At 38.5% G+C, this 20,470-nt stretch overlaps 2 protein-coding genes across 5 annotated transcripts in view; both read right to left on the bottom strand.

Annotated features, from left to right (window-relative positions):
* csnk1g1 (casein kinase 1, gamma 1) overlaps positions 1–7,953 on the bottom strand; it is a 37,223-nt gene extending 29,270 nt beyond the window's left edge. For all 4 annotated transcript variants that reach the window (XM_068310644.1, XM_068310653.1, XM_068310661.1 and 1 more), the window contains exons 1-2: positions 7,758–7,953; positions 234–655 (exon numbers count right to left, since the gene is read on the bottom strand). In XM_068310644.1, coding sequence (XP_068166745.1) covers positions 234–420 — 187 coding nt within the window. In that variant the 5' untranslated portion in view covers positions 421–655; positions 7,758–7,953. The remainder of the gene's footprint in view (positions 1–233; positions 656–7,757) is intronic.
* A 1,660-nt stretch (positions 7,954–9,613) lies between these two features.
* On the bottom strand, positions 9,614–20,470 carry LOC137600358 (sorting nexin-1-like). Its single transcript, XM_068321944.1, has 15 exons — positions 20,341–20,470; positions 19,418–19,568; positions 16,306–16,439; positions 16,112–16,178; positions 15,006–15,049; positions 14,725–14,866; positions 14,557–14,635; positions 14,225–14,300; positions 13,844–13,957; positions 13,264–13,357; positions 12,956–13,161; positions 12,359–12,502; positions 11,701–11,781; positions 10,922–10,993; positions 9,614–10,755 (listed from the first exon to the last, which is right to left on the bottom strand). Exons 1-15 carry the CDS (start codon positions 20,458–20,460, stop codon positions 10,705–10,707), a joined length of 1,575 nt encoding a protein of 524 aa, XP_068178045.1. The 5' UTR covers positions 20,461–20,470; the 3' UTR covers positions 9,614–10,704.

The following is a 20,470-nucleotide window of genomic DNA, read 5'->3' as shown; positions in this document are numbered from 1 at the left end:
CCAAGTATTTTTTTACTCAACTTTGGTCTCACCTGTAGACCAGAGCCAGCCATAGAATATCCTATGAATTTCTCAACTGTCAGCATTAAAAAAAAATGTTTTGACGGTAGTTCTTTATTGGTAAGACCTACTTATGCACTCACAAAAGCTCACACTGTAGTGACTACATACAGTATGTCACACAGTAAGAATCATGTGCAGTTTCTAAAACGCAAACGTTAGCCTCAACCTACCAAGTTTCAATTCACCAAAGTTTCCACAACCGATCTTCTTGCCCACACGAAAATTTGGCCCCACCATGAGAACACCTGAGGAGCTGGAGGAGCCAGACGGTCGTGACGAGTGTCCGCTGCGGCTTCCTTGGGAAACTTTAGCGGACCTCGTGGGCCGCTCGCCATATTTATCTCTCTGTTGATCCATGGTGTGAGCAGCACAGGTCAGGGGTAGCCAGGAGTCATGTACAGTCAGGGCTCCTGGGCCGGGCCCAACACAGCCCTGGTCACTGGCAGTGTCTTGATGGTTCAGTCACTGTCATGAGACAAAGCCTGGTACCGCTACCCAACAGTCCTCCTCGTCCTCACACCGTCACCTCTAATATGTGTTGAACAGGCAGTGGTCCGTTCTCAACATTTGTCACAGGAAGAAGTTCAATAATCTGCAACAAACGAAAAACATGATGAAATTAATCACAATGAAATAACACAGAGTTGCACATGGAAAATGATAGTGTGGCACACTATCACACACACCTCATTATTTTCATGAAAGTCAATAAAGATGTTGGATGATCTCTTATAGAGATCTTTGATAAAGTGCTAGAAGTGTACAAATACCACAGAAACTCTTAAATAAAATTATGACACTCAAAATAATCCTTGAACTACAAGTTTATTGAATCAATCTGTTGCTGAAGGGCTTGATTATGAAACCAGTGGTCTCATGAGTCTTTTGTAAAACAGGATGACTGACAAAGGATTTTACATTTTCTAAACTTAAATTCAATATACCATGGCACGTGTCTTTTTCAATAAGTGTTTACAAACATGCTCATAAACACCTATTTGTGTGTTTACAAGCATGTTCCATGAGGAGAGTCACACGTCTGCATTAAATTACATGAATATGAAACATGAAGTCGATTGAGGGATTTCAATAACACAAAAACATTATATGTATTGACTGGGCACTTCCAGCCCATCTTCAGAAGTTTCAGTAATTTCCGCACCATATGGCGTACCTAAAAGCCTTCATTTTTTCTCTCAAAAATCAACAGTACGCCTTATAATCCAGTGCCCCTTACATATGAAAATTTTTTGAAATAGGTCATTCATTGAAGGTGTGTGTTATAATCTGGTGTGCCTTATAGTGCGGGAAATATTTTAATCTATTGAAAAAGCCAACAAGATGTTGCCTGGAAATCATGCAATTACCAGTCCCACTGATTTTTCACTCCCCAAAAATTGTGTCTCCAATTTACACTGGAAAATGTTTATGTTTTTAGTTAAGACAAAAATAAAAACAGCCACTAATGTTTTCATGACAATGCTGTATGTAATCCCTCACATGGAAAGGCTGCTGCTGACAAGTATTTGTGTGTGGGCATCTGAATGACTCACTCGGTATTGCATGCAGATCTAAGCATCAAAGACAGATAGTTTGCTCTCAAGGGCAACTGTGCACTGCTGCTATTACATAAAATCAAGAAAAGAACAACGTGGCTATAAAGCATGATTACAGGAATGACACATGGTAAACTAAGTATTCATTGTGGAAATTATAATGAGTAACCCACTGTAATCCAGTGTGCACCATTATTCAAGTTAGCATAGCTCTACCTGCGCTATCTGTACTGTTAAAAAAAACTGTAGAAAATACAAGGCATACTTCAGAGTTTCATGTATTTAATTTATAAAATTTACTTTCAAGATTTGAATTTATAACACAATTAACAGGCACAGAATTGTACAGTAACACCTCTGTTACTGATACTGTGTTGAATAACCTAACCGACATTGCAGATGGTGTGAACTGAAAGGACATCATCATTTTTATTCAAACATAATGCAGTCCTAATTTGTTTTACTAGCAGGAAAACATTACCACAGCCGCTGTATTTTCAACATGCTCCAACATGCCAGGCTGGAGGATTAGGTTGGAAAAATAAACATCAAAGTGGGGCTAGATCTTCCTTCATTCCCTAAAAGGAAACTACACTTATGCAGAGCAGCAACAGATCTGAAACCTTTAATTATGAAGCTGCTAAAATGATCTCAAGGGTATCATTCATCTACAGTGTGTCGTTTCTTCTATTCTTACGCTCATCAATAAATACTGCAATTTAATAAAAAGCCAAAACTAAAGCAAGTCAAAAAGACCTCCTTATTTACTCTTTTTAATGCCTCATTTTGAACTCGAAGCAACGTGTTTAATTTTCTTTCACCTTAATGAAGACGGAAAGATACCACAGATCTATCTAATAGAGCAGGGTTCACTAATCACCTTACAGCAGGGGACTTCACTGTGGACTGCAGGAAAAAAAACTATAAACAACCCATGAATTCATTTTTTTTTTTGTTTAATAAAAGGGATTATGTGCTGGTAACAGATCATGACAGCAGTCTGGATCTTACCGCTTCAAGGTTGCTAAAAAATGCTACTACATACCTGTATGTAACATGCTAACGTTCAGCAAAGCAAGGCACAGAGGAAAACAATATGCATGAATGATACTATTATCACAAATCAAATGAGCTGATAACAAAAACTGAGTTTTCCCAGACGCCCGGACAAAGAAGTATCTGTTAATTCTTCCACTGAATAAATTCTACGAAGTTGCTGTACAGAATTTGCTTGAAATCTCCTGCAAAAGTCAAGTGTTCAGTTTTTCATTGTATGACAACATGGGAAGAATTCCCAGTGAGATCCACCTGTCTGTTTATCTAAGTTTCTGTAGAAACTGAAGCAACTAATTGATTAATTTAGTACGTCTAGTCATATGAACGTTTGTTGAACGTGCACATGTTTATTTGTCAGAGATTCAAGTCATGACACATTACCTGCAGTGGAATGATTTTCATGAACATGACTGAACAAGCTGGACAAACTGGGTATCAGTCCTCACTGACAAATGCTACTTTTTGGATATCTAAATTAGTTCCACCCCACTGTTTTGCTTTCTTTAACTGGAATTGATAAATGTTGTCTATCTTGCTTGTCTGCTGCATGTGTGAGCGACTCCCACAATGCTGTCTGACAGGCAGAGGAGAAATAATGAATTTTAAACCATGAGTTTGTTCTTTCGTCTTAAAATTTTTACCTTTAGTTCTCCTTTGAGAATGTCGTTTTTAAAAACTGAAAAGGCTTGTTTCCAATGATAATTTTAGAGAAGAGCTTGACATATTGCTTATGAAGTGTCTTTGTTTGCCAAAAATGAAAACTGATGAACAGGTTTCCTTCATCTGACAAAAAGGACCAACCCATATCTGTAGCTGTATAATTGTTCAGGGGAGGAGGTTTGACTTACTGGGCCACTTGCAAATAGATATTCAACTCCTAATATCAAGCAAAAACCATAATCTTTGTCAGTTACTTCAAAAACTATATGAAGTATATAGCATAATGTGTGGATAAGGTTTAATCAGCTAAAAGTAATGATGCAATTGCAAAACAGCATTATGTTGAAAAGACAACAAGACACGACAAATGAAATGAAGAACAATTCAAGCACTTCAATGGACATTTCCAGTGGAAAACAAATGGCTGCTTTAGTTTTGATGCTATGTGGGGAATTCCCAGTCTGTGGAAGGGCCACGGTTCCTGATTAATAACTTTGAGGATACACCTCTTTTGGCGTCCTATAAAAGTACCGGTAAGTTACTTTTTGATAAGGAGGGACGACTATTTTGATATAGCCTTTACTTTTTTGATGTGTTCCAAGGACTGTATTTGATAGCAACTGATAATGAAATAGATAATAAACCCATTTTAAATTAAATGCTGGTTTAAATTGTCACTGCAAATACAGTGGTACCTCTACTTAGTTATTTAATTGGTTCTGGAAGAAATTTCGTAAGTAGAAAATTTCGTAAGTAGAGACGCGTTTTCCATGCAAATGCCCTAATCCTTTCTAAGCCCCCCAAAATTCAGACATGTTTTATAAAGCATAAAAATGCATCAAAACATGTAACAAATACAGGTTAGAATTACATTAATTCACAATAAATGAGAGTTGTGCATTATGTAAAAAACAAAGAATAGAGTAAAGACTAAAAATGATGCTAATTTATCTTTTAACTGCTGTCCTCATTGTTTTTTGCCCTCTTTGGTTCATGCGCTCTTGCCTCACCATGCCGAACAACAGAGTGAATTCCAGTCCTCCTTTTGAACTTCTCCAACCACCCACACGATGCTTTAAACTCCTTAAACTTCCTTTTGTTTTAATAACGTGGCGACTATAGATACATTACGGCCATATTCTTTGGCGAGATCAACCAAACACATCCCTTTTTCATGCTTTTCTATTATCTCTAGCTTTGTTTGTATGGACAAAAAAATTATTTTCTTCGTATTTTCTTTTCCTCTTTTCTCTGTCACTTTCTTGGGGTCCATAGCGAATACTCAAAAAGTTAATATATTTGCATAAAACTATCAGAACACGTCATGGGTCGAGGGCCGAATGACGAGGACGCTGCATAGAGACTTATCTAGCTACACACAGAGGTCTGTCTTAGCCAATGGGATGCCAGGATGCTAGGTAATAGTCAATGGCAGAGCAGTTATAAGAATGTTGCGTTCAGGAACCTTTGGGAGCTGCGAGTAGCAGCCCATATTGTATTTTTACCTTTCGTAACTCGAAATTTCTTTCATAACTAGAGGCAATATTTTCCTGTTGAGGCGTTTCATAAGTAGAAAATTTCGTAAGTAGAGACATTCGTAAGTAGAGGTACCACTGTATGGAATTACTCCCTTGTCTAATTTGGTAAAATGTCTACATGTAACATCCAGCAATCATATCCAGTCTTTTTGATTCAAGTTAAAGTGTCATTAAAACTCCATGATATAATGTGCCAGTATAAATACAATTGACATATTGTCAGAACTGCAGGAATAACAGGACTCAGATCATTCAGAGTGTTAAGAGTCATTATTGATTTCTAGACTACTTCTGGTAAAAAGATGTGCAAAATTTGGGCGGATTGGAGGACTGCCGATGTAATTTTCAGTTGATGCTACTATGCAAATGCTATAGTTTAAATGGATTCCCACTTATTTTTCTTCTTATAAACTGAAGTTAATATTATTTGTTAACTTCATTGTAATACGTGGACATAATGTAATTCTGTTTAAGTGAAGCATCCTTTTCCTTTTCTTGTGAGCATACCTCATTGCTTTACTGTTTTGTTTGATGCTCATTCTGCATGAACAAGAAATGTGTCATATTACCGTTGATGCTCTCAAACCTGAAACTACAGACAGTAACTTCTGCTGATCTCATGTCTGTGTCATCACAATTTCCTTACAGCTAAACAACGTTTATTAGAATATTTTATTTCAGTGTTCTACACTGTCTGGAACTCAAAATAAGAAAGTGGCATAGGATATTTTAATACATTCGATATATACATTGTGTGTATATAATAAAAATTAAGATGGAGGAACGGATTGTTGAATTCCCCCTTCAACTGTGGTATTAAAAATCCATATAGTCATAGCAGCAAAACAACTGCGTGATGATCGAAGCAATCAGAAGCATGAAGATGGATTATGTATTTCATTCCTAATTTTAAACAGGAGTTATATGCCGTCAAAACATCTCAATGTCTTCAGAAATTGATCCTCTTCTAGCCGATTTGCATCTATTGACTAATCTGTTGACACCTTTTAATTTTTTCAGAAACATAAAGGCGCTGAGTGGATTGATTAACCTTCAGAGGAAAGATCAGCCTGAAAGGGGGTCTGCCACTGGTGCAGACTCCTACTGGGGCCAAGCCAGCCAACAGCTGCTTCTCTCCTTAAAGCCAGCTCTCATGAACTTAACCAGGGGGAATTTAGAATATCTATATCTGCTCTTATCCATCAATTCACAGATTAAAACATGGATAAATGGCTGCTGTGTGCACCCAGGTCCAAGACAACGAGCCGATTTTGCACTAGAACAGATTTTAAAAACCTATTATTAATATTGCATTAGCCAGGCAATAATATTTTTTGAGAAGATAGTTACCAACTTTGCTGAAATATTTTACATTATGCAGTGATTAACGAAATAAAGAATACCTATTGTCCACAACTTTGTCTAACAAATAATTATATGCCAAATCTGTAATGTTTAATTTTGATATACATATGAATTAAATATCTAACTTAACTACTCAACCTTTTTTTAACCTTCAACATATATTATACTAAAATAAGTCTGGTCAGCATCGAGTTTATTTGTGCTTTCATTTGTGTGCAACATCATCTGTTGAAACTGAATGGCAGAGGAAAACATACTTCTATTCCTACACACAACTATTGACCCATCCCTCCACAAAATCTTATGGAACTGGTTAATGAGATAAGAAAAGTAAGGAAAAAAAGGAAATACAGTATTTTTCCTTTTAGAGTTTACTGGTAAATGCAATGACTTCTCTCCTGACCCATGTCCTGTCCTTTTCTCCACGTTTCTGGAAGATCTGTCAACTAGTTTTCTGCAATCCTGCTGACAAAACAAACAAAGCAATCTACCAAACAACCAACAGACACGGGTGAAAACATGAGCTCCTTGGCAGAGGGATACGTGCAACACAACACTTCTCACAACCTGCTTTTTCCTTCAGTAAGACTCTTTTAAGAAGGGAAACCAATATCCACACACTCCTTGTTTGGACAAATCATCAACTAATCATAAACCGAATCTGAACAAATTAAAAGCTAGTATTGGTTTGTAATGCTTTCTAAAAGCATGCTACTGTACTGTTCACTGAAAAATGTAATAACTATTTGAAGACGTAGAGGTAGACTATCAGTCATTGTTTAAAACTGAGATGCCTATGCAAATAAGAAGGTTACTTTACATGAAATTACACTTTTCATCTGATAATTTAAAAAAAGTTGGCAGAGCACTTAAATAAGAAAACAACTCTATAGCCAGTCTGATATTTGGCCTTCTTAAAAATGGCAGATATTATATTGAGGTTCATTTTGTGTGTTTCGTATCTTGGACATGGTAGCAGTGATAACAACCTCTATATGGGAGGAAGTATTGTGCAGGCAGCTCAGGCTAATAGAAAGATAATGGATCCTTTGTAAACAGGCCTCCATTTGAGTCAAAGTACAGGATTCAGCTGACCGCCAGCGCTCCGTGGCTCCAGACTGAACCGGTAGGAACATCCGTGATGGTCACACCGATCAGTGGGCGAACAAACGTACCCGTTAGCCGACACAGCTAACCAGCCGAGAGGCAAGACCCGACCTGCCCGCTACGAGGCTAATGTTAGCAGACATTATTTACCCTGAATTGGTGGTCTGGGATAAAAACATTTACAGGTTACAAATATTGTTTGGAACCTCCAGCACTGGTTCTGTTCATGAAGCATAAATAAAGCGACCGGGCAATCTGTCTGGCTAACATGAACTACGCCTCAGCCTTCCGCTGCTGATGGCTGAGTGACAGCTGGACCGCAACGAGGAAATTAGCTCCGTTAGCAATGAAAATATTAGCTAACAACCCAAATGTTGGTTTGGAGCTCACCGCAAACAAACAACAGACTCACCTTCGTTGTGATAAATCCAGAAGCTCTCGTCACTCCTTGTGTTCTCGTCACGGGAAAAATGTAGCCGAGAGCCTGGAGTTCAAAGGAGGCTTTTGTGTGTCGGCTGTTGTTGGTGATGTTTCACGCTAACGGCGGAGTGTCAGATGTGGAAGCCTCTCCATTCTTCGCTGTTTGTCTGCCTTCGCTGCTCGTGAGAGGTTCGAACACACCGGATGTAGAAAAACGGCACCGCCCGCCTCAGCGCGCACACTTCCGGGTCACGTTTTAGTATCTATCCCGTGGGATCACAGAATACTCAAGTTGATATAAAAAAAAACATCAACTTGATTTTTAGTTGATGAAATGTTTTGGATGTCATTTGAAGACCATTAACCGCAAACTCGGTTTGATGCCAGAAAATCAGGCCTTAAAAAGTAATTCCATGAATTTATCATTTTCTTTTTTATAAATCATTTTTTGTATGATTACTACACCTGAAATTAAAAAAAGTTTGGTTTCTTGATGGGAGTCCTAACATGGAGTTTTCAAACACACTAATGTGTGTGATAATGTCATGTAGGCATTCATCTGTGGGGTTGTGAATATCTTTTCAAGAAATGAAGAATAAACATTAAGAGAAATATAAACCATCAGGTATTTGTCCTGTTTTGTGTAGTATTAGGCTCATTTTTTGGGGCTTTTTTCTACTTCTAATATAACATCTATTTATATTTTATCTTCACACAGTGATGCGAGGGAAACCTTGGGAAGTTTTTACTTATTAGTTTCACAATACAGCAAAGGCCCACAATCACATGGATGGAAAAGACAAGAGTTCACAAAAACATTTCAGTTAAAAAAAACAAACGACTAATGATGTCATACATCCCAACAATATACTACAGCTACAGTGGCACAGGTGGTGTGAGGTCATAGCCAGGTAAGTTACTTGTAGTTTAGTTTAGATGTCTCATTGAAAATGCAGTAGTTTCACCATGCCAGTTGACAATGACAGTGTAGGATGCTCTGCTTTAGTATATCAATCACTGAAGTTATTCTTTGACAAGCATTTCTTTTGTGTATCCTGACATTTGAAAGTTGGACCGTATTAAGGGAATTACAGAGAAAAATAAATTATAAATCCTTTTGCCCTACTCAGTTATTTACATGTCTTGTTGGCTCTTTCATTTTCTACTGAACTTTTAGTTGCATAAGGTTAAACAAGTTTTATTCATCCTCATGGAAACAACAGCCAACAGCCCAGTGTAAGCTCGAGGCCCCTCTGGTGTTTATATTCAAGCTTTAAATACTGCATCAACATCATCAGCAAAAGTAATCTTTGAATTTTAAATTTCCATGTTGGTTTATAAGGGTATTTTTTCTTTCCTAAAATGGGAGCTTTAGGATTAATGTAATATCAAAAAAAGAAGAAAAAAAACATCTGTGTTCATGGAAATAGATGTCCATACTACTAGAAAAGATTTAGTACTGATGTGTCTTGAAGTGACTGAGATTGTCGGTGATTACTAGTTAAAGCAGCACCAAGACGAGTTGTACTAGTTGACGTTTTCCTTCTACTGATGATTGGCAGACTAAAAGCTGTTGTCTCCAGTGTAGAATTTCTGTAAGTTAAATTGAATTCACGGATGTAACCAGCAATTATACAAGTTCATCAAACTGAAGAGAGCAGTTATGAAATAGAACTCTAGTTAATGCAAGACCATATCTGTCCTGAACAGCTGGACAAAACGTTACAAATGCAAAATGAGGCTAATCACAAGCTGAGTTTCGATAATTCATAATTTACCTCTTGAATGAGAAATCCTAACAAGCACACAATAAAACAATGAAACAAACACTAAAAACACAACCCAAAACCTAACCAACTGTATTTATTTTGTACAGCAAACTGTAGTGGGAAAACACTGTTCTAATGCAAAGTGGTTACAAAAATAAAGCACATTCTTACATTAATATGACATGATAGCAAACTACGCTTACAAATGTTTAATTAGAAAAGAATGACTTTTGGAATGTCTGTGCTTATCTGCATGGTTAAGCTCATTTATAAAAAATGCATACTAATGTCAGACAGTAGTGGCATGATTCAAGTGTTGTACATGTGTACATACATATCTGTTGTCATTCACATGGGTAGTAAACAATCCTTACAAATGACTTTTCATGGCTGTTAATCTCTAATACAAGAAATCTAAGTACTTAAAACTGCTGTGGAAGAGATGCATTATTATAATAAAATGTATTATACTGTACTAAAATGATACTTGCAAATACATTAAATAGAAAATACCAACAAAGTAGCAATTGCATTTATTTTGGAGCTGGTACTCACTGTAACTTTGCATATCTGTTCATTTCGTAACAAGCATGAAATAAAGTCACCTCTGAGATTTAGTCTCATTTCTATCATCGAATATTTTCTGAGTGATCATCTGTCACAACGTTCTGATACTCCTGGTAAATAACGCCATAGTGGGTTTTCATCGAAAAACAACTTCTCAAACACAATGCATCATGGTGCAACAAAACGACATTTTTTGACATGCACAAAATGTCAGAGACTGGAATGACATAAATGTTCTTATTTAAATTATGGGAAATATTATTGTAGGGTAGTACCTCTTTGTTAACAATTCAATATAATAGTTTAACGACGAAACATTTCCCACTTTCAGAAGGTGGGTGCTAAAATACTAGGGTTAATCTCTGATGGTTTCTTGCTTTGTGTCATTTTATCAGTGAAAAACATAAACAAGGAATTAGGCTGAAGAGATGTTGTGTAAACTCAGCAGCTCATATCAAAGAACTGTACAAAATTGGAGAATAAATTGCGATTACGAAGAAAAAAACTGGATGGAATCCTCTGTTTTCAAAATTGTCCTCAGTTCCTGGTCAAAAGGTAAAGTGTTCGAAAGGCAGTTGTGTCTTCCAAAGGTTTTCCTCTTTATTAAGCAATTGCCTTTGCCTCAGGAAGGAATGCTTCCCAAAACTTTATGAGCTGGAATGCAATAAAGAGGAAAAACAAGTTAAATTTGGTTGTGGCAGCGCAAACAAAGTAAATTTTGATGTTTCATTTTATAATAAGGAACTATTTGTCATGAATAAAACAGCCATACTGAGTGAAGTGTGCATGTTGAAGAAATACTTGAATGTTATGTGATTACCCGTTGTTGAGACTGCAGCATCGCTTCCAAATATTTGACGATCTGACTCTTGAAGTCCTTGGCTTTCTCCTTCTGCAAAGATTTAAATGTTGTCACATATCACAGTTTTTGCTAATGGAAAAAACATCTCTAAATAGAGCTTTGGCAATAGTTCACCTCACTCTAAAGGACAGAAAACAATGCCATTATGAACTCTGCTCTTCTTTTGGGTCATCATCAAAAATGCACAAAACTAAGCAGATTTAAGCAGATTGAACATAAATGAGTATAAGCTACAGTCCTATGGTTTACAGCAAATTATAGCACACTGGAATAGAAGAATGTGGTGTGACTTTTGACATAATGACGGTATTTGGTCTACAAATGGGAAAATAATTTATCTTCCCCTGTGTAATCAAAAGGAGAACTGATCCTATTTTTATTGCAGCATAGCCGCTACTGTTAGTTTAACATTGTGTTTAAAGTTCACCTGCCTTTTTGTCTAGTATTAGGATGCTCTGAAAGACACACGACTCTCTACAATGGGAACAGCACAAACGTAGTCATTTGTAATCTGGTAGAAAATGGGTCTGAAGCCAAAAGTCCTAAAAGAGAAGTCTGAGGAGTAAACCTGAGAATAACTCAGGCTTGTAAAACCAAACCAGAGTCTGATGCTGCTAAATTGTGAAGTTCTATTTCATACATTACAAGTTTTTATGCTAAATCATTAAGGTTCAGACATCAAATATACATCATATTTTTTAAGAAGCACTACAAAGACATTTGAGTTGTGACAATACCTCAAATCTGAGAACCTCTTTGCGTACAGTCATTCCAACCCTGTCAAAATCTCTCTCGTACTGAGTGACTCTCGCCTCCCACTGAGGACAAGCATGGGAAAGAAAACAACAACCTGTCAGATTCTCCAGCGCTGGACGTGAGCATGACACTTATTTTTAACAACAATGAACAGACACACATCAATTCTTTCTGGAGTAAGACACAGACACCACAGGGCATCCTCATATAAAAACATTTAATCTGTTGATGACAGGTGAAAGATAATAGTGAATAATCACAGCACCCATGGTTTAAATGTGTTTGTATGATACACATGTACTCAATTTAAAATCATATAAACCACAAAAAAGCAGAAACCGATTGAGCATAAAAAAATCATGCCCGATAAAAGAAGTGAACGATTAATTGCTGATTAAAATTGTTGGAGCTTAATTTTTACACAATTCTTGTTAATACATGTTTGGTTGCAAATTAGAAACCAATAATATAAAGACGGGTAAAATAAAAAATAAAAGTAAAAACACAAAGGGTAGGAATGACAAGCTCTTGACTGAGACTTCCAGGTCAAACTACTGTGGCTATTTGTCTGTAAATGGAGGTAAAGGACTGGATTGGAGCACAACTCCAATTCAGTGATCCCTGGCTGGGTGCCGTTACCTCAGAGATGTCCTCTTTGGCCTGCTGCAGCTTCTCAGGCTTGTTAGCCCACAGCAGCTTAGCCTCGGCCTCTCTCTTCTTCTGGAGTGTGCTTTGAGCCTCCTGCCACCTTTGCCACGCCCGCATGCGTTGGTCAAAACATCCCTGTCAACACCCAGTGTAGATTTGATGACAACAGTCACACAACACCTGATTGTTACACTTACTGAACAGAAAACAGGCAGCACATCTGCACTGAAACACAAACCACCATACGGTTTATAAATGATTGTTACAGAGAGAATTTACTGTTTTGGTGTTTCAACTAAAGCCTTAAAATAAAAGCTCAGCTAACATTTTTCAATCCCTGATTGAAATCAAGATTTGACGCTCACTACTGCAGACGGGATCCTCTCTGATCCTTTAAAATATTGGGAATTCTGTAAATCAAATCACTTTAAGACATTTACTTTTCCAAGATAAAGGTGGCTTAAAATATTTAAAAGATGGTTTCTTCCTTTATTTCATCCTGGTATTAGTAACTACAACAGTTTTACTTTCACATGTGTCAATGCTTTGGAAGAATTTTCACCAGTCATTCTGCAACAGTGATCTTACCCGCACAGCGCCGAGCAAACGTATGTAATCAGCCAGCAGCTCCTCGAAGATGAAGAAGTCACTGGCTGCTTGTTCCTGATGCAATTGTTCCATCTTGTCCTCCACCTCAGCCAGCTGGGACAGGGCCCGGGACAGGGCTGTGTTGTCCTCAGAGTTCCCCAACATGGCCATACTTTTAGCAAATACTGCAGTGTTCCCACACAGCTCTGGTTTGAAGAAGGAAAAATAAAGAAAAATGCATTCACTTGTAATATTTTGTAAAAATTTGTCCAAGCAAAGACGAGTGAAGGACAGGACACGAAGCTCACCCTTCCTGTGATTGACCAGCGTGTCGACTAGAGCGTGAAGCCTCCTCAGCTGCTGCTCTTCGCTCTCCACCTCCTGGAATTTGTCCTCAAACCACTGAGACACAACAAGAACAACAACCATTACAAACAAACAAACAAGCTACCACGTCATGGCAAGAAACTAAAGCATCTTTGTTTGGTTTCAATTCCAACTAAAAAAAAAACCCAAACTCAAAAACAGATTAATTTTCGCTTCATACTACAAAGTGTCCTTTAAATATTAAATATTTATCTTTACAGTCATTTAAAACAAACTCATCAAAAAAGAGATGAGTAATTTAAGTTACTGGGCTATGAAATCTAAAACTTTAGAAATAGAAAAATGCACCACATACCAAACACCATATATATGAACTAATTTTCTAATGATGAAACCTGGACATTCATTAACTCATTGTTTATATTTTCAGTACTTTCCACTGATCTGTCATCAATGATTTTTGACATTCTGACAGAATTGTTAAACGCGCATTTACACATGCAAGCCACATGTGCTCCCATTGTCCTGAAGTGTAACCCACTTCACCAGGAGGCCTCTTACAGTGTCAGACTCGTTCATCTTGATGGTCATCTTGTTGACAGCATCTGAGGCTTTATTGATCATTTTGAGGAAGCCAGCTCCGCTTAGTGTCTGGGTGCTCACCGCTCTGGGGAGCTGGAAACACACAAAGCTCCGAGTTCACACCTGACACACACTGGCAATGTGTCATTCTCAATAATCTAAAATTTAACATACTCTTTACAATAGATGGTGAAATTCTAGAATACTTCACTCATCAAAAAAGCCTAAACTACAAGGAATCTGATAATAAAACATAAAACAATTTAGCAAACAGATAAAGCAGAATCAAAAAGAAATGATTAAGTCATACTGTACTTCAACCTATTTCTACAGTTGGATAAAAAAAAAGAGCTCACTCACATCTTCTCTCTCCAGGAACTCACGGACATCAGGATCTTGTATCAGTGATGGGTGAGACACTACTCTCTGAAGGTATCTATGAAGAACAAAGCGACAGGCAGATGAAGTGAGCCTCAGGTGTCATACAGGCATAAAACATGAACATACTGCAGATGTGAACAGAAATATAGCTGAAAGGCCTTGAGCGAACCATACACCTGCCTCGTGTTGTCATGTATTATGGATTAATGTATGATGACTCGGTATTTGTCTTAAACATAAACTCAGTTAAAATATAAACACTACTTTCCATCTCAGTAATAATATGGCTATGAAAACGTTTGGATGCTTGCCTCTCGAGAGCCGCTCTTCTTCTCTCAACGAACTCCACTGATGACGGGTCATCCATCCCCACTTTCACTTTAGTCATTCCTGTTGATCCAGATAACAGTCATGAGAGAAAAGCAAACACAAACAGACTTTCAGACGCACATTTAGAAACAAAAGACCTGGGCGCACACCTACGACACTTTTCTCCGGTGGTGGTGGAACGATGCAGCCCTGGAGGGACTGCTTGACCGACAGCTTCTCAAAAAGACCCAGAAAGTCACTGTAACGCCTCCTCACAGAGAAGACCCTGCTTCTGAACATGAGCAGGGACGTCTGGAGGCAGAAACGAGGACAGTACAATAATGTGAAAAAGAATCTGAAAGTTTTGTACTTATAGATAACAATGAAGATTAGGCTTATTAGGAGCCAAGTTAAAAGAAAAAAACTTATCAATGTAAGTTTTACTACAGACCCTGGTGGATACTTTGTAGGCCACATACGCATTCATGCCATCTCCTAGGAGGACAGAAACAAAGAGACATTGACAAAGACAGTAAGTTCTGCCTGTGTTGTACTGCCTGTTGTACTGCCTGTTTACTGTGGGTCAGAGAGGACTGCAATTTCATCTCTGCTGTATGTCGTGTATATATGGCACACTTGACAATAAAGCTGACTTTGACTGAAGTTTAAGTGCAAAATTAATTTGTTGGAGATTTGAATATTTTACAGAAAAACACGTCACTGCTATAAATATCCGTCTACTGTTTACATAACATCTGACTTACAGATAAATCCCTTTACATGATTTATATCATAAACCACTGACTTCTTTGAGAATATTAAACAGGGTTACCACTTCTTCATCACCAAATTCTTTACATTGATTTCCATTTGCCAAACTCCCTCAAGGTAGATTTTTATTGTTTGTTTTTCTTTTTTAAATGAAGACTGGCTCTGGCTCAAAGAAAACAGGTCATGTAAAGAGGCTTGAATGTCTGCTCATTTCTCAATAGAACTGTGTTCCAGACACGCCGAGTTACTGCTGGTTTTAGCTTTCTCGCTTGCATTTTAGCTCAACCGTTCATGCATACTAACAGCAGAACGTAGCCTGTTTAGTGAAGGTACTTTTAAAAAACATCTAAAAGAATCTGAGATTCCATATTTGTTCAAAATGTAAATTTAGGTTCTCATCCAAGGCTTCCGAGGACCAATGGGAACCCTGTTATTATTACTGTTTTTAATTGTTTTTATGGTTTAACAGCATTCCACTGCCATTCTCAAGGTGAATATTGGTTGGCATTAACTAAATTAGAAACAGCCTCTTGTCTATCACTTAAATTTGTTTTTTAAAACAAAAAGAAAATGCAAAAAGATTTTTCAGCATTCTGACAGGTTTAAGTGGTAGTATTTTGGTTTTATATTTAGGAGTGCTGAGGGAAAAAGCGTTACTGAGGACGAGTATCTCGTGTGCAGAAGTTGAAATGTTTGATTTTGATTCCATTTGCCTCTAATGTCCATGGATGTGAATTTACACAAAGTAGTATCATACAGTTAACAGACAAAAAATCTCGGACTAACCAACTTTTTCAGGATTGGTGACAGCAACATCCAAATCAAAACTATCACCGGCCTCTTCTTCTTCCAACTGCAATTTACAAGAACACACCTCAGAAACTTTACTGCAAAATATAAATCACTTGCTCCAATCATACAGCAAATACAACAAGATCATGCATGCAATAAAATCGATTCAACGAACACTAGTTGTGTACCTCGTCCTGGGAGGTGGGCTGCATGACTCCAGGGCTCTGAGTGAAGGAGGCAGCAGGATGGGGTCCAGAGGAGGTGGAGAACTCTTTGGGCCCGGAGCCTCCAGGCTTGTCTGTGTTCAGCTCCACATGAGCCTCTGGGTTCAGACAAACAAATGACGAGCGTGAGAGACTTTTCTTTAACTCAAGTGCAATAATCGGACTGACTGGATCATTTTTGCTGGTGGATAGGTTCTTTTGAGGGTGGCTGGATTAGTTTGGAACTTTTAAAAAATATTTCCTTAAAGTTGCACTTTTTTATATTTATTACCGGTACATCCCGCTTCAAAGCGGTGATGTATTGTAATTGTCAGTGTTCACGTGTTTGTCCGTCCATTCGTTCGTTCGTTTGTCCACCAAATATCTTCACAACTGTTGCAGATAGAAAGATAAAACAAAAAGCACATTATTCAAAGGGGATGAAAATGAGATGATGACTTTGAGAAAACTAGGTCAAGGTCAAATTTATATTTTTGTTTTTCAAGGACTGGATAAGATACTGTGGAAAGACGAGGGAGAAGGCCAGTGAGAGTTAGAACATAGATCAAAGCTAGTGCTTTGATCAATGACAGTAGGTCAGAGCACTAGCTTCAATCTTTGACCTACTGTAGGTCTGGGGAAAATTTTGAATTCAGGGATGTTGCAGTCTGTGACTGCACCAGTTCTTATTTTTAATTGTCAGTGTCATGTTCTACACCAGGGGTATTCAATTAAAAGTCACGGAGGTCCGGTCATAAAAATTTCCTCTTAGTAAAAGCTCTGAACCCAAGTCCAGTTTGTGTCCTATAGCCAGTCCCTATGTCCACATTATCATTTATTATCAATTTTCAATGCAGGATATATTTAAGTGAGTGCACAGCTAGCTATTTTACCTCACCATAAATAAAAGTAGACCCAGGCAAATAAAATTCAAACCTTTATGTTAGATTGAAGAACACACAAACCTCAGAATTAAAAATAAAGTGCAAAAAGAGCCTTTTTCTCGTAAATTAAAGACATCCCAGCATAAAGAACTGAAGGCCTACACTTCAAGTAAAAAAACATTAACAACTTCAGAAAGCATGAATAAAAACTGGTTCTTTCAGGGGAAAAACGCAAACAGAAATTTCTTCATGAGAGAAAGGGGCATGTGACCTGCCAGTCACTTACTTGTGCACAAGGTTACTTGTGCAAAAAGTGTGCACAGAGCACACCGTGACTGTTTTGGAAAGCTCCCACTGTTTGGCACAGCCTCGGTCTCTTTTTCCACCATGACAAGGTGGTGGAAAAAGAGAGGGTGGTGGTCTGTCATCTGTGGTGTCAGAGACCCCCGCTTCAGATCTATGTCCCTCTTTGTCAGTATCTTATTGCTGCATACATGTCCCCTCCTCTTGTGTTAGTGGTGTTACACCCAGCAAAGAGCTCCTTGTCTTTGTGAAGGAACCCAACACACACAAAAGCTGGACATTAACATCTGTAGACTCATCAGTGGCCACAGATATGCATGAATAGCTGCTCTGAGTAGCTGCATCAAAATGTTAATATTTCTGATTTTCTGGTTGCTGTTGACATCGGGATTTGTTTGATTTTTTCACACGTCTTTTTTTTCCCCCCTTAGATAATGTCTCAACAACAGTAAGCACTTATTCACAACTGTCCCATCACTAAAACATTTTTTATGTTGCCCCAAAACCCACTTTGTCTTTATTGAAGATTCGTTTGCATTTTTCTCTGTTATTTTGCCCTCAGCTCGGACTTCAGGAGAAAACTTTGCTCAAAAGCTCTGTGCTTTGCTTCATAGTAGCTCTTCACGTTACCATCTTTAATTAATGCTACGTGTTCAGACTATATGAGACACGATGGTTTTGAACTGCCTGACTGAAGAATGAATACAAATTTCGTCCATTCATTGTTAACCAGCAGTTTTCCTTATTAACCTCCCTTCATTTGGAGCTATTCTGTCCTCACCGTCTCTCTTCCTCTGTGTTCCTGTAGCGGTAAACTCACAGCGGTAGTGGTACCGAGCTGGTCACTTCCAGGCGCGCTGACAGAGCAGGGTAAAGACACAATCTGATTGGATGAACTGAGTAGCGCTATTACCGTATTAACTGGAGTAGCAGCGCCCGCCGTCTGTAGCCACGATCGTCAGAAAAATTGTGACAAGAAAATATACTCTGGTGAATTTATACGCGGTCCGCCATTTGGTGACCCCTGCTCTACATTATGACTTTATACAGTAGACGCATCTGTGGCCAAGTGCCGAGCAGCTGGCATCAGACCCAGGATGAGTTTGAGGCTGTGGATCTTGAACAAAAATCAGTGGACTGCTCCCTCATGAACTCCAAAAAAATGAGATCACAGATATTAGCAGCTGAAATAATCTTCTTCTATGGGTGTCTGAGCTCTGCCTCAGTGATAATGTGGAGAGCTTGGTTATCAAGCTCAGAGGAGAGCAGCAGCCTCTTCTTGTCAAAGGGAACCAGCTGAAGAGGTCAGGGCACCTCCCTTTGGAGGGTTTCCTGGCAGAGACCTTGAAGTAGACCCAGAACCCTGTGGAGGATTTCTTATGGTGACGCATTAATGTGTAAAGAGGCTGCAGCTCATAAAGGTGAGCTTAATTTAATTATCAGTTAAAATGCACTGCAGCACAGTTTAATTCACAGATGATTTATTAACCAGTATAAATTCTACACTAGTAATTAGAACCTGTAAAGTTAATAATTAATGCCAAATTATTGAGACTGAGTAAAAAAAGTACGGTATATAATAATTTTTCGATTTCAACATGTAAAAACTAAATTTGTAAATTTGTTTACCAGAAAAAATATCCAATAAAGTTCAATCACAGCATGAATTAGCAAATTTAAGTCCACAACTTGACTAATAGTATTTTTGCATTCCACCACTACACTGTATGTTCATGGACTAAAATGACCCAGATTTATGAAAAAGGTGGAATGACCCTTTAAAATGTATGCTGTTTGGATCAAGATTTATAATAAACCATCTCACAAGACTGGATTGTTTTTAGACAGTGTTAACACTGAATAAAATGCATTTTAGTGGGGGGGGGGGTCAACAGGAAATATTTGCTAACCAGCGAACAGGTCGTGGTCCTCATCAGAGTGGACTCCGTTGGGTTTGGCAGCGGTGCTGCTGGCCTCCTTTTCCTCACCGAACAGGTCTGGAGGCTCTCCATCGATTCGGTCCGGCTGAGAAACTCCTCGGCTCACAGCAGCAGAGGTTCTCTGAAGAAAGACGCCTTTTTAATGACAAACCCACACATTTTAACGTAAAAAAAGAGAGTTGACAACAGAGGAGCCGTGTCTCTATGGGTCGTGGCCTCCCAATGCAGGCACAGACTGCAACATCCCGCAACACCCCTGAATTCAAAATTTTATCCTGATCCCTCGTCTTTCTATCATATCCAATTCCTAATAAATAGATAGATACTTTATTAATCCCGGAGGAAATTGTATAGTACAAATGTTCAAATTCGACCATAGCCTAGTTTTCTCGAGGTCAAGGTCATCATCTCTTTTTCATCCCCTTTGCCGCCCGAGTAATGTGCGTTTTGTTTCCTCTTTCCATCTGCCACGGTTGTGAAGACATTTAGTGGACAAACGAACACACGGACACACACAGGAACACTGACAATCACAATCCATGACCGCTTCGAATCGAGATGTGACGAGAGAATGGGAGACGTGTGCTCTGCTCCTGCACTGGATACCAGCTAATATGACATCATCCTTAAATAACGTAACGTTTAAGCACCAGGATTAAGGACAAGTCGAAAGAAATGCTTAGTTGAATAGATAAAAACCCAAGACTGAGAAACAGCCGTGGTGTAAACCGGTTTAACCAGGTGTATCAGTGTGTACCGTCGTTTTGTCTGACATGCTGTGGATGAAGGCAGGTCGGGGCGGATCGAGGCGGACCACAGGCTCTTTGACGTAAAGCTCACCACCTCAACGTAACCCCACTATTCTCATTCATGACGTCACGCTGCACACATACGTTATTGACGAAGATGTCTTCTCCCTCGTCGCTGTCTTCGTCTGCCATATCAGACAGCCCTGCTCCCGGTGCTTCTGTTGCAGAGAATGGTGGAGGATTCCGGTCTGAGCTGGCCGCCATATTCCTTGTT

This window comes from Antennarius striatus, chromosome 1 (genome assembly GCF_040054535.1).
Source record: "Antennarius striatus isolate MH-2024 chromosome 1, ASM4005453v1, whole genome shotgun sequence".
Classification (NCBI taxonomy): Eukaryota; Metazoa; Chordata; class Actinopteri; order Lophiiformes; family Antennariidae; genus Antennarius; species Antennarius striatus.
This window is presented reverse-complemented; position numbering and strand designations above follow the sequence as displayed.

Bases quoted from the DNA above. Each gene is read 5' to 3' on its own strand.
- LOC137600358 (XM_068321944.1), bottom strand. From the start codon at position 20,460: ATGGCGGCCAGCTCAGACCGGAATCCTCCACCATTCTCTGCAACAGAA. The intron at 16,179-16,305 runs GTACACAACTAG...TGTAAATTGCAG, and splicing joins AGCCCACCTCCCAGGACGAG to TTGGAAGAAGAAGAGGCCGG. The intron at 10,756-10,921 runs GTAATCACATAA...ATTGCATTCCAG, and splicing joins TGCTGCAGTCTCAACAACGG to CTCATAAAGTTTTGGGAAGC.